The 17,421-nt window shown below is 45.7% G+C and overlaps 1 protein-coding gene across 1 annotated transcript in view; it reads left to right on the top strand.

Annotated features, from left to right (window-relative positions):
• Positions 1–17,421, top strand: part of LOC134338725 (counting factor associated protein D-like) — a 51,486-nt gene that overhangs the window by 26,780 nt on the left and 7,285 nt on the right. Inside the window, 8 exon segments of the mRNA XM_063034767.1 lie at positions 1,857–1,908; positions 1,911–2,028; positions 2,030–2,110; positions 4,390–4,587; positions 7,939–8,136; positions 9,231–9,318; positions 12,267–12,428; positions 16,573–16,762. Of these exon segments, the coding sequence (XP_062890837.1) occupies positions 1,857–1,908; positions 1,911–2,028; positions 2,030–2,110; positions 4,390–4,587; positions 7,939–8,136; positions 9,231–9,318; positions 12,267–12,428; positions 16,573–16,762 (1,087 nt within the window).

Here is a 17,421-nt window from a genome sequence, read left to right as displayed (position 1 = left end):
TGTGTGTGTGTGTGTCTGTGTGTGTGTGAGTGTGTGTGTGTGTGTGTCTGTGTGTGTGTGTGTGTGTGTGTGTCTGTGTGTGTGAGTGTGTGTGTGTGTCTGTGTGTGTTGTGTGTGTGTATGAGTGTGTGTGTGTGTGTGTGTCTGTGTGTGTGAGTGTGTGTGTGTGTCTGTGTGTGTGTGTGAGTGTGTGTGAGTGTGTGGTGTGTGTGTGTGTGTGTGTGTGTCTGTGTGTGTGTGTGTGTGTGTGTGTGTCTGTGTGTGTGTGTGTGTGTGTGTGTGTGTGTGTGTGTGTGTGTTCGTGTTCACACAAGACAAAGGAGCAGAAGTTGGCCATTCAGCCCATCGAGTCTGCTCCGTAGCTCCCCCATGAGCTAAACTATTCACCCATCCAGTTCCAATTTCCAGCTTTTTCCCCATATCCCTTGATACCCTGACTAATTAGGTACCTGTCAATCTCCTCCTTAAACACCCTCAGTGATCGGGCCTCCACAGCTGTATGTGGCAACGAATTCCACAAATCCACGACCCTCTGGCTAAAAAAATTTCTCCTCATCTGTTTTAACTGGGTACCCTCTAATTCTAAGACTATGGCCTCTTGTCCTGGACTCACCCACCAAGGGAAACAACCTTTCCACATCTACTCTGTCCAACCCTTTCAACATTCGAAATGTTTCTATGAGATCCCCTCTCATTCTTCTATACTCTGATGAATACACTGTTTGTTCGGTTTTCTCTCTCTCTCTATTTTGAATGTATGTATCTCAGGTAATGATGAGTTTGAGTACAGAGAGGAAATTAAGAACCTTGTGGCATGGTGCGAAGACAATAACCTATCCCTGAACGTCAGAAAGACGAAGGAATTAGTTGTTGACTTCAGAAGGAGTAGCGGACCACACACCCCAATTTACATCGGTGGTGCGCAAGTGGAACAGGTCAAAAGCTTTAAGTTCCTTGGGGTCAATATCATAAATGACCTGACTTGGTCCAACCAAGCAGAGTTCACTGCCAAGAAGGCCCACCAGCGCCTTTACTTCCTGAGAAAACTAAAGAAATTTTGCCTGTCCACTAAAACACTCACTAATTTTTACAGATACACCGTAGAAAGCATTCTTCTATGGTGCATCACAACCTGGTATGGAAGTTGTCCTGTCCAAGACCGAAAGAAGCTGCAGAAGTTCATGAACACGGCGCAGGACATCACACAAACCAATCTTCCGTCCTTGGACTCACTTTACACCGCACGCTGTCGGAGCAGTGCTGCCAGGATAATCAAGGACACGACCCACCCAGCCAACACACTTTTCATCCCTCTTCCCTCCGGGAGAAGGCTCAGGAGCTTGAAGACTCGTACGGCCAGATTTGGGAACAGCTTCTTTCCAACTGTGATAAGACTGCTGAACGGATCCTGACCCGGATCTGGGCCGTACCCTCCAAATATCCAGACCTGCCTCTCGGTTTTTTTGCACTACCTTACTTTCCATTTTTTTCTATTTTCTATTTATGATTTATAATTTAAATGTTTAATATTTACTAATTTTTACTATTTTTAGTATTTTTAATATTTAATATTTGTAATCCAGGGAGTGTGAAGCGCAGAATCAAATATCGCTGTGATGATTGTACGTTCTAGTATCAATTGTTTGGCGACAATAAAGTATAAAGTATAAAGTATGTTTTGCACCTTGGCCCCAGAGGAGCTCTGTCTCCTTCACTCGTATCCATGTGCAGTCTAAATGGTAATTAAACTTGATTTGATTTGATTTTCCATAGATGCTGAGTTCCTCCTGCATTTTGTGTGTGTTGCTTTGTGCTTCCAGCATCTGCAGAATTTCTTGTGTCTTTTCTCTATTTAGTTTCTAGTGGAAGAGGATTATAAAGGTCGGCGCTGTGCCGTGCGGCAGAATATTATTTCGTGAACACAAAGATAAATGAGTACACCATATGGATCACCGATTCAAGCCAGGGCCCCATCCCGGTGCACTATGAAATGAAGGGATTTAACACCCTGCTCAGAACACATTATGACGTACGAAGTCAATTATCACACTGTCCATCTCAAAGTGGACCCAAGTGTCTTCAAGCTACCGGAAGGTAAATTCTACAACTGGTAATCAAGGGCATCAGTAAATTGGTTAATTATTGTCTCAAATACAGTGAGAAACTTAGTTTTGCGTGCCTTCTACAGAGATCATTTCATCACATCAATGCCTTGAGTTAGGACAGGTTGAGTACTCCTTATCTGAAATTCCAAAATCCAAAAACCTCCAAAATCCAAAATTGTTTTGGGCACTGACATGACATCATGACGAACTGTAAAGTTTGAGTACAGGTCCAATTGAAGCTGTGGGGTCCAGGACCCAGAGCGTGTCGAAACAACAGAACCCATCATTTGGCTGACGATTTAAGTGCTGGCCAGGTTGAAAAGGTCAGGGTTTCAGGGCCTGAGGCCAGGGGCAGGCCAATTCAGCTCACTGCTCTGTGATGTTCACTCAGCTCTGCGCTGAACTGGGACCATGGCTTCGTGTCTGTGGACAGATCCTCTTCTGTGGGCTTCAGTTCTGAACGCCGTTTGCTTGCTTTTGTTGTTTGCACGATTTCCTCTGCACACTGGGTGTTTGGCAGACTTTTTTTAACGGGTTCTATTGTGTTTCTTTGTTCCGTGACTGCCTATAGGGAGACGAGTCTTGAGTTGTATAATGCATACGTATTTTGATCAAAGTGGAAAAGCTGTTACACTGGGTCATTTCCACTCTCTCGACTTCAGAGCTCCAGGTCCCGTGGTACGAACAAGTGTCACAAACTGGGGTCTTCCCTGGTTGCAGTGGATGACCGTGACGTCTTCTGTGCCTTGTCGTGCCCTTCGCTCTCCACGGAGCGTTGCAGATCCACCTTCCTGGCTGTTGGATCTCACTGTAGATCTCATCCACCCAGACTGCCAGAGCTGACTTCACATGCTGGGACAGGCCTGTTCCTGTCTCACCGGGGTATGAGGACCCCCGGCTACCCTCACCTGCCAGCCTGTCAAAGCCGTGTACCAGGGCGTGGCTGCTGTCACATGCAAACAGTTATTTGGAGCCACGAGTGAGAGCTGAGCGTCTGGTGGGGACCGAAGGTGAGTGAGCTGCCCCAGAATGGACACACCAGAGGTGTTGCCCCTCCCTGGACGCCTGGCAACATACACCAGATTAATTCCTCCAAAGACAACGATCAGGAACTAACACACGGTTTCATAGTACTGTAGTAGTATTGACAATATTCTAATTTGTTCTGTATTTTATTTAAATGTATAATTTGTTACTCAGTTAAACAGTAGTATGTCTTTTTTATAATTTTACTATTTCCATGAAACTTCAGCTAACTGGAGCAGCCACTTAATTTACCCAAAACGCACTGGTCCCGGTGTGTCTCAATCAACCGGAATCAACTGCAAATCCTTCCTATTTACGCAACCATAAGCCCCCATAATTTCACACACAATATTTCAGTGTTGGCAGAGAGCAAGCTGTTTGTTCAGTGGTGTGTGGTGAGCTGATCTAGCCCAGGCCAGGCACTTTGTGATGCTGTCAGAGGTAATCCCGGCAGAGCCGTCCGCTACCATCACTCTGAATTGAGAGAGGCTGCACAACCGTGTAGACAGCGCAGAGCACTGCTTTCCTGTCAGTGCCTGTCAATAGGTAGCTCCTGTACCTGGTAAAGTGGCCACTGAGTCTGTGCTCGTGGTCTTTTGCCGCTGTAGCCAAAGGTGATGTGGAGCACGAGTCTTTTTTATTTCTATTTTGGCACTACTTATTTAATTTAGTGACGTAAAATGCTGCTGAGAAGGGAGGAGGGAGAGCGTTGGCCTAGTAACTCAGGCTCGTAAAATCAACAATCGCCATGGAAACGGCACGAGATTGTGAGGGAACGTAGCTGGCGTCTAGCGGGCCACATCTTGCGTCCACCAACCCAAAGACCCTCCAAAGTGCTAATGTGCTGGATTCCGTCAGGCAGCAAAATGAGACGCGGAAGATTTACGAAGATATGGTGCAGAACCTTCCGAGATGTTCTGCAGAGAGTTGGTCGGAAATGGTGTGATGCCAAACCCGCTGCCAGTGACCGTTGCAATTGGTAAAAGCTTGCTGCCTGCTGCACGATTAAGGCACAGGAGGAGCTCAGTCTCAGTCTAGGTTACCGTAATTCTACTGTTTCCTCTATTATTCTGTAATGCAATGTATTGCTGCCACATCACAGCAAATTTCACAACATGCGCCAGTGATATTAAACCTGATCTGATTCTGGTTATTAAATCTCAGTTTAAGTTATTGGAGGTCATGCCATTTTCTGGACATGTTCTCTGGGTGTTTTGAGAACGTTGGACATTCTTTGTATCTCATCTGTCCTGTCCAGGTTGCATTGTGAGGGTTTCTCTGGTCCAGGGGTGGAACACAGGATCCTGGCCAACCCCATCAAGGACTTGGTCAGCACCGATAAGGAAGACGGGGCTCGTCGCTTCTTCCAGCATTTCAAGGAGAGGTTTGGGAGGGAGTACGCCGAAGGTGACGTGGAGCACGAGTCTAGAAGGACTACCTTCACTCACAACATGAGGTAATGTGGAACTTGGAGTCTTAGAAGCCCTTTTGTTTGCCCCAGAGGGTCAAGCGCGGTAGGTCAATCTCGCCCGGATGTTTTGGTCACAGACACACAAGAGATTCTGCAGATGCTGAAAATCTTGAGCAATGCACACAAAATGCTGGCAGAACTCAGCAGGACAGGCAGCATCCACGGAGAGAAATGAACTGTCGCCGTTTGAGGCTGAGATCTGAGTCCCAATGAAGGGTCTCGGCCTGAAACATTGACTGTTTATTAGCTTCCACAGTTGCTGCCTGGCCTGCTGGGTTCCTTCAGCATTTTGGGTACATTGGTCTGGATTTTCACTCTGCAGTACAGAGTCTTTCATTTCTGCACCCGTCTATATATGGGGATTTGCTAGTTGAAATTTTCACCTTGGTTATCAATGTTGCTTTGATTGTATTTATAAATGTTAACACACCCACAGAAATAAATTAAACCCTTCAGGGACGATCACAAAGTATTTAAAGATTTAAAAGCCAAGCTTTACTTGTCACATGCCTCAGAAAGGAATGGGGAATGGTGAGGGGGGGAAGGTGGACAATTACCAGAAGTTCGAGAAATCGATGCTCATGCCAACGGTTTGGAGCTACTCAGATGGAATATAAGGTGTTGCTCCTCCAACCCTGAGTGTGGCCTCATCATGGCAGTAGAGGAGGCCGTGGACTGACATGTCAGAAAGGGAATGGGAAATAGAATTAAAATGGGTGGCCACTGGGAGTTCCCGCTTTTTCTGGCAAACAGAGTATGTGCTCAGCAAAGTGGTCTCCCAATCTACGTCGGGTCTCACCGATATACAGGAGGCCACACCAGGAGCACCAGACACAGTAGATTACCCCAACAGACTCACAGGTGATGGCATTGGAGATGGCAGAAGTTACGGAGAATAATGTGCTGGATGCGGAGGCTGGTGGGGTGGTAGGTGAGGAGAAGAGGAATCCTATTGCTGGTGGAGTGGCAGGTGGATGGGATGAGGGCAGACGCGCGCAAGATGGAAGAGATGCGTCTGAGGGCTGCATTGATGGTGGTGGAAGGAAAGTACCTTTCTTTGAAGAAGGAGGGTATCTCATTAGATCTGGGATGAAGAGCCTCCTCCTGAGAGCAGATGAGGCAGAGACAGAGGAGGATTTAAGACAAGGGAATGGCATTTTCACAAGTGACAGCGGAAGAGATATAGTGCAGGTAGCTGTGAGATTATAAAAGATATCAGTAGATCATCTGTCTCCAGAGATAAAAGATCCTTTCTTCACCTGTCTGTAGCTTGTCCTTTTCCCACTCCCCCCCCGACCCCCCCCCATCTGGCATCTTTGTCCTTTCCTTTCCAGTCCTGATGAAAGGTTGTGGCCCAAAGCTTCGACTATTTATTAATTTCTACAGATTCTGTCTCACCTGCTGAGGTCCTCCTGTACTTTGTATGTACTGCTGTGGATTTCCCACATCTGCAGAGTCTCTTGTGTTAATGATGTTTCCTGCCGGCCTCTTTGCCCTGGTCACACAGAAGTCCTGCAGTGATGGTAAACTGCAGCCGACGACCCAACAGTTCACTGTGGATTTTGTATATAGTGAGAGGACGCTGTACGGAACTGTACAGTAATGGCTGATGTGAGGACTCTCTCTATATTGGTGGTGCAGAGCTACACCAGGGTGTTCCGGCTGTGGGAATGTTCTCCAGCAACACATGGGTTTCTTTCCTCAACCCAAGATGCACCAGTAGATGAAATGACTACGACAACTTAGCTGATAGTGAAGGTAAGCAGCAAATGAATGAGATGGGTGTGGATGGACATGGGAGGGAGGGAGTGCAGGAACATAGGAACCAAGAGAGGGGAGAACGGATTGATTGGACTGATCTGGTGGGCAGCATGGTAGTGTGGAATCTCGGTTATTTTTCGTGTTCTTCCAGGGGGGTCACAAACGGCAAGGAGTTTTAATTCTTAACGGTCGTGTATTTTAAAGCTCCAACAAGCATGCAAACAATAACTAAGTAAAGAACTGGGAACTGAGAACCACTCTTAGTCTGGCCTCCACCCTTTGACCTGTTTGGCATGGGTGACCCTACCAGGAGCAAAAGCATGAAGCCCTGACTCCAGCCAGCATAGCTTTCTGGGTCATTGAGACACGCAAGCCTCCAAACCTTGCAACAAGGTAGCACTCTTCTTGGAGAATTTATAATCCAGATAACAGAAAATTCCTTAGGTAAGAATAAACCAATCACTGGTTACACAATTACATCATATGGGTTATGTGCTAATACTTACCAATGAAAAATGAGAAAGGTGATAAACCATTAGTTTAGCTCCTATACTACTTTCTGCCCGTGAATGGGTGCTAACCACTACATAATGTGAAAAATACGTTTGTTAAAAAGTACGATTGATTAAACTACAACTTTAGTCTTGCATTAATTTATCTAATATCTTATAAAAAGTATTAAAAAACAGTGGTTTCCATCCAACACTTTACAGTGCCACCGAACAGGGTCCAATTCCAGCTGTTCTCCCTGTGACTGTGTGAGTTTCTTCTGGGTGCTCTGGTTTCCTCCCACAGTCCAAAGATGTCAGAATCAGAATCAGGTTTTAATATCGCCGGCAAATGTTGTGAAATTTGTTAACTTTGCTCAATTCAGTTCAAGTATTATGAAAGAATGTATAAATTATACAGCCTTGAGATTTGCTTGCTCACTGATAGCCACAGAGCAAGAAACCTGAAAGAATCCAATTAAAGAAATAAAAGAATAAAAGACCAACACTGGATGTAGAAAAATTAAATTACAGAAAATATATATGTACTTTAAATAGTTATATTAAAAATAGTGCAAAAACAGAAATAAAAAAAGTAGTGAGGAAGTGTTCATGGATTCATTATTCATTCAGATTCAGACGGCAGAGGGGAAGAAGCTGTTCCTGAATCATTGAGTGTGTGTCTTCAGGCTCCTGTACCTCCTCCCTTATGGTAGTAATGAGAAGAGGGCATGTCCTGGGTTTTGAGGGTCCTTAATGATGGATGCTGCCTTTCTGAGGCATCGCTCCTTGAAGGTGTCCTGGATACTACGGAGACAAATGCCCCTGATGGAGCTGACTGAGTTTACAACTCTCTGTAACTTACTTCATTCCTGTGCAGTAGCCCCTCCCCCCCTTACCAGGTGGTGATGCAGCCAGTCAGAATGCTCTCCACAGTACACCTGTATGGGTTAGCAGGGTGACTATGGGATGTACAGGTTAGTTGGTTAATTGGTCACATGGGTGTGATTGGGCGGCACAGGCCTGTTATCATCCTGTATCTCTAAATAAAAATAATAATCTCTTTTACCTTGGAATATCTTTGAAGGTATATCCATTCAAAGAATCGGGCAAACCTGTCCTATAAGATGGAGGTTAACCATCTCGCTGACCGGACAGAGGAGGAGATGCTGGCCATGAGGGGAAGGCTTAAAGGATTATACCTCTACAATGGACAGCCTTTCCCCAAGGAGCGTTACGTGCCTGTGGTTCTCCCAGCCGGCCTGGATTGGAGGTTATATGGTATGTTGCTCAGGGAAGGGGGACATATTAACATAGGTTGAAACCCTCTGGCCAGGAATCCTCCCTTAGAGTCACAGAGCAATATAGAACAGATATAAGCCATTCGGCCCAACCATTCCATGCTAACCACAGTGCCCACCCAGCTAAAGTAAATTTCCAGCTTTGGCCCATATCCCTCCAAGCATGGCCTCAAGAAGACCACAACCTTGTCGTAGGGTTTGGAGGCTTGCATACCTCAATGACCCAGAGAGCTATGTTGGCTGACATCTGGGCTTTATGCTTTGGCTCTTGGTAGGATCACCCATGCCAGACAGGTCAAAGGGTAGAGGCCAGACTAAGAGTGGTCCACCGGTTCTTCAGGTTTGGGGGGTTCAGCTCAGGGCTAACAACCTTCACTGGTAAAACAAGATTGTTACGGAAACAGCAATGAAGAATCCTTCTACGTCTGAGTGTGACGGTATTCCTGAGTCTCCACCTGGAACTTGAGTGACTGACAACTGTGAAAGCATAATGAAGACCGAGAGGAAGCTGCTGACGTGATGGAGGAAGCCCGGACACTGCCAGAGATGAAGGACCTTCATTGCTGCCCTAAATGTCAGAGGCATAGCGTGCAGTAAAAAACGATAAATAAGAAGTCTTCTCCTATCATTTTGGATCTCCCCCTCCCGCTCCCACTTTCAAATCTCTTACTAGCTTTTCTTTCAGTTAGTCCTGACGAAGGGCATCGGCCCGAAACGTCGACTGTACCTCTTCCTAGAGATGCTGCCTGGCCTGCTGCGTTCACCAGCAACTTTGATGTGTGTTGATGCAACGTTTAAGGAGATTTGATTTGATTCCTGGTCATTTGTTGCAAAATATTCATTAGTGTACTAAGATCAATCTTCACTTATTAGTAAGTGCGGTGCTGGAATGTTTAATTTTATAGAAATATACATAATGAAAGGCAACTAAAATATGATTAATCGTAATGATCCTTCTGAAACCGTAAGCCCTGTGAAGACTCTGTGCCAGAGAAATTCGCTTTGTCAACTTATCAAAGAACTTTGATGGTGCCGTGTGTACAATTCCTAATTCTGAACGGTGTGCATCTCTCAGGAGCGGGGAGCTTATGATGGACCAAGACATGTGTGGCTCTTGCTGGAGTTTTGGAGCAACAGATGCATTGGGAGGTGCCCTCCTTCTTAAGGTGAGATGTGTATCAGGAAATACAACAGCTTATGGGAAGGGCAATAATAAAGGGAGACAGATCCCAATTAGTACCCAAGAAAAGACAGGGGAAGATCCCAAACAGTGTGGTCTATAAAGCCTTCAATTCTAGAGTGTCCAGATCTGCTTATTTTTTCCAACCAATGTTGAAAGTAAGTTTATCAAAGTACATACATATTACTGTCTAGTACCTTGAGATTCATTTTCTTGCAGGTATTTACAGGGGAAAAAAAGATATGCAAGAAGGTTTATGAAAAGCTACATATAAGCGAAGGACAAGCTTTCCCACTGAGGTTGGGTGGGACTACAACTAGAGGTCACGGGTTAAGGGTGAAAGACGAAATGTTTAAGGGGAACATGAGGGTGTTAAGAATGTGGAACAAGTGGCGCATGTGAGCTCGATTTAAACGTTTAAGAGAAGTTTGGATAGGTATATGGGTGGTAGAGGTACGGAGGGCGCTGGTCCTGGTGCAGGTTGATGGGAGTAGGAAGTTTAAATGGTTTGGTATGGACTAGATGGGCTGAAGGGCCTGTTTCTGTGCTGCGCTTTTCTATGACTTTGACTCTGTGAGGGGCATAGATCGAGTGGACAGCCAGAGTCGAGGGGACTTTTCCCAGAGTGGAAATGTCTAATACAAGGGGGCATAATGTTAAGGAGATTGGAGGGAAGTATAGGAGGGGTGTCAGAGGTAGGTTTTTTACACAGAGAGTGGTGGGTGCGTGGAACACCCTACCAGAGGTAGTGGTAGAGTCAAATACATTAGAAGCATTTAAGAAACTCTTAAGACAGGCACATGGATGAAGGCAAAATGTAAGGATATATAGGAGGGAAGGGATTGATTGATTTTCGAGTAGGTTAAAAAGTTAGCACAATATTATGGGCCGAAGAACCTGTACTGTGCTGAAGTATTCTATAAAGTCTGATAAAACAGGTTGTAGGAGCCAGGAATCTATTTTCTGTCTGACCGTCTGTATCGTATTTTGCGATGTGCATTTAGTACGGACAATCTGTCACAGAAGTAAATGAGTAAAGCTGTGTTTTCACACTTTCACCTCGTGGGTTTAGTGTCGATGAGAGAGGGTGAGACACGGTGATATTTTTTGTTGACCGCCAACTTCACTTATCTATGCTAAACAGAACACTTCATCCCTTGATTTCACCGTATCACTAATTTTAGTTTCGTTAGCTTTTTATCGCTATAAGATCGTTCGTCTTTGGTGGTTTCGTAATCAAGGATCAAACGTACTTTTCTCTACTTGGAACTCAGTTATTTTGGAACTGCGTCAGACACACACTGTCAACTCCAGTACTCTGTTCCTCAGTGGTTTTCTTGTAACCACTGCACAGGCGTCAACGCAGGCAGGAGAAGCGAATAAAAGCACCAGATAAAAGCCTTTGAAACTGTAAACAGACCATATTTCTCCCAGTGCCTTTCACCTGTTGTAATCATAAGTGTAGCCACAGAAACCAAACTGATAAAAGGAAACTTCAAATCTGATGCTGAAACTGCTCAGTGAGACAAAGAAGGCTCACGTGGGAACATGCAAGATTAGGCTAACTACCTCCCACCCATTCCCCCACCCCTCAAGGAAGACGTACAGAGATCCAGCATTCTCCAGGGGAAGGAATTCCTTCTCCACTCAGTGCTGAAGGAGCGGAGATGGATCGAAAAGACCTAACCCTTCAACTCGTTGAAACTCTTCGCTCTTTGTGGTGCGTTGGATGGCAGCCTCGCCGTTTCTTTAGCGTTTGTCTGTTTTTTACGAGGCCGAGTTGCTAGCTCGATGCTCAGCCCAGCACGGATGGAAAGCGTGCAAGGAGCCGGCCGGATTTGAACCCGGGACCTCTTGCCTCAAAGTCCAGTGTGGATGCCACAATGCCACCGGCCAGCATAACCATTCAATAGCTGCATTTATTTAATGAAACTGTCCATAAGACCATAAGATATAGGAACAGAATTAAGCCTTTTGGCCCATCGTTGGCTCCGCAATTTCATCATGGCTGATCAATTTTTCTTGTCAGCCCCATTCTCCTACCCTCTCCCTGTATCTCTTCATGCCCCGACTAATCAACCTCTGCCTTAAATATACCCGATGACTTGGCCTCCACTGCCTTCTGCGGCAATGAATTCCACGGATTCACCACCTCGCTGGCTAAAAAAAAATTCCGACTCATCTCTGTTCTAAATGGACATCCCTCTATTCCGAGATCATTTGCTTATCTGTGGAGAAGTAGAACATCTAGCCAGCATAGCTGAAACAGTTAACTTCTTCCTGGTTCAATAGAGTCACAGAGCACTACAGCACTGAAACAGGCCCTTGGGCCCATCTAGTCCATGCTGTCTAGTCCCATCGACCTGCACCATACCCCTCCCATCCATGCACCTATCCAAATTTCTCTTAAATGTTGAAATCAAACCATCGTCCACCACTTGTGCTGCAAACTCGTTCCACACTCTCACCACCCTCTGAGTGAAGAAGTTCTCCTTCATATTTTCCTTAAATATTCCACCTTTCACTCTGAACCTATGACCCCTGGTTGTAGTCTCACTCAACCTCAGTGGAAAAAGCCTGCTTACATTTATCCTGTTAATACCCCTCATAATTTTGTATACCTCTATCACATCTCCCCTCATTCACCTACGCTCTAGGAAATAAAGTCCTAGCCTATTCAACTTTTCTCTATAACTCAGTTCCTCAAGTCCCAGTAACATCCTAGTAAATTTTCTCTGTACTCTTTCAAGCTTATTGATAGCTTTGCTGTAGGTAGGTGATCAGAACTGGCGAGTGGTGAACAATTTGACTTTGTTTCATTTGATGGTCCGCGTTTCTCTCACGTTAAGAGGAAAATGAATGAGCGTATCTTTTGAGAGTGAGAGGTCCAAGTGGAATCTGTGAGATGTGAATTTCTTCCCATTTTCATTCCAGACTGGAAAGTTGATCTCTCTCTCGCAGCAAATGTTGATCGATTGCTCCTGGGGCTTTGGAAACCATGCCTGCGACGAAGGGTTGGCATGGAGAGCGTTCGAGTGGATCAAGAAACACAGTTCTACTGCAGATGCAGAGTCCTATGGTCCATACCTGGGGCAGGTTGGTACGTTTGTTACAGGTTTCTAAGAAAGTAGAGGCTCGGTTGTCCCTTCTATGTGATGACACTTGTGTGATGGCTCCAGGTCAGATCCTCTGATATGGTAATGCCTAGGAATTGTCTCATGTCTCATATTTTCCTTCTCCCTCCCCCTTCCCCCCTCTTCCATATCTCTCTCTCTCTCAGTATAGGAAGGATGTGGAAGCTTTAGAGAGGGTGCAGAGGAGATTTACCAGGGTGCTGCCTGGATTAGAGAGTGTGTCATATGAGGAACGATTGATCGAGCTAGGGCTTTTCTCTTTGGATCGAAGGAGGATGAGTGATGACTTGATAGAGGTGTACAAGATGTTTAGAGGCACAGATCTAGCAAACAGACAGAGACCTTTTCCCCGGGATGGCAATGACTAATATGGGATGGCAAGGTAGTGCAGTAGTTAGCTCAATGCTTCACAGTACAAGTGACCCGGGTTCAATTCCCGCCGCTGCCTGTAAGGAGTTTGTATGTTCTCCCCATGATCGTGTGGGTTTCCTCCGGGTGCTCCAGTTTCCTCCCACAGTCCAAAACGCACCAGTTGGCAGGTGAATTGATCTTTGTAAACTGACTCGTGATTAGGTTCAGATTAATTCAGGGAGTAGCTGGGCGGCTTGGCTCGAAGGACTGGAAGGGCCTATTCCACGTTGTATCCAGGCATCTCAATAAATAACCTTAAAATGATTGGAAAATGTATAGTAGTTATATCAGAGTGAAGATTTTTTACTCAGGGAGTGCTGGGTGCATGAGTTCAGCCAGGAGGTGACATTACAGCTCTGTGAAACCCTGGTTAGACCACACTTGGAATATTGTGGTCAGTTCTGGTCTCCTCATTATAGGAAGGATGTGGAAGCTTTAAGAGGGTGCAGAGGAGATTTACCAGGGTGCTGCCTGGATTAGAGAGTGTGTCTTGAGGAATGATTGATCGAGCTGGGGCTTTTCTCTTTGGAGTGACATAATGGACGTGTGTAAGATTATGAGAGGCACGAACGGAATGGACAGTCAGCATCTTTTGCCCAGGACAGCAGTGGACATCTGTTTAGGGTGACTGGAGAAAAGATTAGGGGAGATGTTAGAGGTAGTTTTTTTTACAGAGAGTGGCAGGAGCCTGGAGCACTCTGACAGGGTTGGTGGTAGATGCTGATGCAACTGGAATATTTAAAAGACTCTCAGATAGTTCCATGGATGTAAGGGAAATGGAGGGTTATGGGCTCTGTGAGAGGGAAGGGTTAGATTGACTGTGGAGTAAATTTATATAGGGCCTGTACTGTACTGGTGTTTGGGTGCAGTGGGGGGGGGGGTGGAGGTGGAGATACGTCTCTACCAAAGGAGGTGTAAGGTGCTCCTTCACTCTGCTAGCCAGCAGGTCACCCTCGGGCAAGGTGTAGCACCTGCTTAGCCCCTGATCAGGGTCATGTGAAGCCATGGGAGCAGGTGGTGGATGGTCGTACGAGCAGCTGGTGCACATCACAAGTCCTGGTTATGTGACCACTGACGCCAGGCAGACAATCTCTGAAGAGAATTGATAATGGGTGGGGTCACCCGAATTGTAAAGACACTGCCCAGAAGAAGGCAACGACAAACCACTTCTGTAGAAAAATTTGCCAAGAACAATCATGGTCATGGGAAGATCATGATCCCCCACATCATACGGCACGGCACAAATGATGATGATGACTCTGTTACACTGTTCTATTTGTTGATTTTTGTAAGTTATAATAATGTTATATCTTTTTTCTCTTGCAAAACAGATGTCAGAATGCAGAAGGCAGTGATAATAATTCTGATACAGAATCTGTCCTTAACAGGTTGATTTCTGCTCAGTAGTTACACGGTGTGCACAATAATCAATTTTAACGTGAATAATTGAAACATCTACATTTAGATTTCTAAAGCATGGGGACACAACTTGCAGAAATGGTTGTTGAGTAACGTACTGTGTATGTAGTGTTTGACCTTGAATAACACTGCAACTACTGTTCAAAACATTCAACTTCCTAGTTAAAGATGCCAACACTTAGGTTATTAAGAATGTTTCATGCTGGGCCGGCTGGTGCTGCAATGACATCGGTGTCGGACCCGGTTCGAAACCAGTCAGGTCCGCTCCCGAGTACGCTTTCCATCCGTGCCGGGTTGAGTGTCGAGATCGCAAGTTGACCTCATAAAATAAAGGGAAAATAATGCGAAAGTGTCTGTGTGGGGAGTGGTGCGCCACACCGTCTCTCTCTCTCTCTCTCGCTCCGCGCCTTGTAAAAGCCATGAAAAAGACATCATCACGGACGCACGCACGCACACGCAGACACGCACACACACACGCCAAAAAAGGAGAATGTTTCATGCTTTGTTTAGGTCAGATTAACAATTTAACAAGTAACATCAACTAAATGTAAATTGGTAACGTCAAGTGGCAGGTTCTACTCCAGGCGCCTGGAAACACACACTCAATGTCTTAGGAACAGCTTCTTTCCCCCCCCCCCCCACCTCCACCAGCAGATTTATGAACGGTCCATGAACACTACCACACTAGCTTTTGCTCCCTTCTTGCAGTACTTAGTTGGGGGGCTGCCTTGTCGAGTGCCTCCACATCATCTGCCACAACCAGGACTTCCCGGTGGTCAAGCATTTTAATTCCCATCCCCATTCCCGTTCCGGCCAGTCGGTCTAAGGCTTCTTCTTGTGCCTGGCTATGCCTTCCCCCTGGGTCCCCCTCCTCCTTCCCCTTCCCCTGTGGTCCACTCTCCTCTCCCAGCACATCCCTTCTTCTCCAGTCCTTGACCTTTCCCACCCACCCGGCTTCACCTCTCACCTTCCAGCCAGCCTGACCTTTCCATTCTGGCATCTTCCCCCTTCCTTTACAGTCCTGAGCGAGGGTCTCAGCCTGAAATGTTGACTGGTTATTCATTTCCACAGATGCTGCCTGACCTGCTGAGTTCCTCCAGCATTTTGTATCTCGAGTACTTATTTACATTTTTATGAACGCTCCGTGGCCACTTTATGAGACACTGTACCTCCTGTACTGAATAACGTAGCCACTGACTGTGTGTTTGTGGTCTTTCTGCTGATGTAGCCCATTCACTTCAAGGTTGACGTGTTGTGTATTCACAGATGCTCTGATTTAATGTGTGGTTATCTGACTTACTGTTGCCTTCCTCTCAGCTTGAACCAGTCTGGCTGTTCTCGTCTGACCTCCCTCATTAACGAGGCATTTTCAACCACACAAATATCACTCACTGGATGCTTTTTGTTTTTTGCACCATTCTCTGTAAATTCCAGAAACTGTTGTTGTGAAGATCCCAGCAGACCAGCAGTTCCTGGGATACTCAAACCACCCTGTCTGGCACCACCAATCATTCCACGGTCAAAGTCACTTTGATCGCATTTCTTCCCCATTCTGATGTTTGGTCTAAGCAACAACTGAACCTCATGACCACGTCTGCATGCTTTTATGCATTGAGGTGCTGCCACATGATTGGCTGATTAGATATTTGCATTAATGAGCAGGTGTACCAAATAATGGGTGGCAGGCTGGAGATGCATCTCTACCAGTGGATGTGAAAAGCGCTCCTTCCCTCCGCTAGCCTGTGGGTCACCCTTGGGCAAGGTGTAGCACCTGCTTAGCACCCCCCACCCACCCACCCCACCGATCAGGGTCATGGGAAGCCATGGGAGCAGGTGGTGGATGGTTGTACGAGCAGCTGGTGCACATCACAAGTCCTGGTTATGCAACCACTGACACCAGGCAGACAATCTCTGAAGAGTATTGACAATGGCTGGGGTCACCCGTCTTGTAAAGACACTGCGCAGAAAAAGGCAATGGCAAACCACTTCTGTAGAAAGAAAATTGCAAAGAACAATCATGGTCATGATTGCTCATGTCATATGACACAGCACATAGCGAACAAACATACCGAATAAAGTGGCCAGTGATTATGTATATTTCTTATAGTATATTTTATATTTTGCACTGTATTGCCACAAAACAAATTCCACGACATATGTTTGTGGTAATAAACCTGATTCTGATTCTGTTTTTTGATACTTTTTGATGATTTCCTCACTCAGTATAGATTGAATTTAATTTAGTTCCCTTTGCTTTTTAACACGCTTATTTTCAGAATGGACTCTGTCACTATAACCAGTCCACAATGACAGCAAAGGTGAAGGGCTATACAAATGTTACTTCAGGAGACAGTGAAGCTTTAAAGTTGGCCCTCTTTAAAAATGGTCCCGTGGCTGTCAGAGTTGATGCATCTCACAAGTCCTTTCGGTTTTACAGCAGCGGGGTTTACTATGAGCTGGAGTGTGGTAGGTATTCAGCTTGTATATTAATGGAAACAGGTTTGCATTGAGTATGCACTCAGTGTGTATTTTATTAATTACCTCCTGGAACTTAATCGGGTGGCCACTGAGTGTATGTTCATGGTCTTCTGCTGCTGTAGCCCATCCACTTCAAGTTTCAACATGCTGTGCATTCAGAGATGCTCTTCTGCACACCACTGTAGTGGCGCGTGCTTATTTAAGTTACTGTCACCTTGAACTGGTCTGGCCATTCTCCCCTGACCTCTCTCATTAACAAGGCGTTTTCACCCACAGAACTGCCGCACACCAGCTGTTTTTTAGTTTTTCACACCGTTCTCTGTAAACTGTAGGCACCGCTGTGGCTGAAAATCCCAGGAGATCAGCAGTTCCTGAGATACTCAAGCCACCCTGTCTGGCACCAACAGTCAAAGTTACCTATATCACATTTCTTCCCCATTCTGATGTTTGGTTCAAACAACAACTGAACCTCTTGACCGTGTCTGCATGCTTTTTCTGCATTGAGTTGCTGCCACGTGATTGGCTGATTAGATATTTGCATTAATGAGCAGGTGTACCTAATAAAGAGGCACACTAAGTATATGCACTAAAACAAGTGTAACATTTTTATTCCAGTATAGTTTGTGTATTATTCATCGTTTGAGATA

The sequence above is a fragment of the Mobula hypostoma genome, chromosome 28, assembly GCF_963921235.1.
Source record: "Mobula hypostoma chromosome 28, sMobHyp1.1, whole genome shotgun sequence".
NCBI classification, from domain to species: domain Eukaryota; kingdom Metazoa; phylum Chordata; class Chondrichthyes; order Myliobatiformes; family Myliobatidae; genus Mobula; species Mobula hypostoma.
Note: the sequence above shows the minus strand (reverse complement) of the source record. Positions and strands in the feature narration are given on the sequence as shown.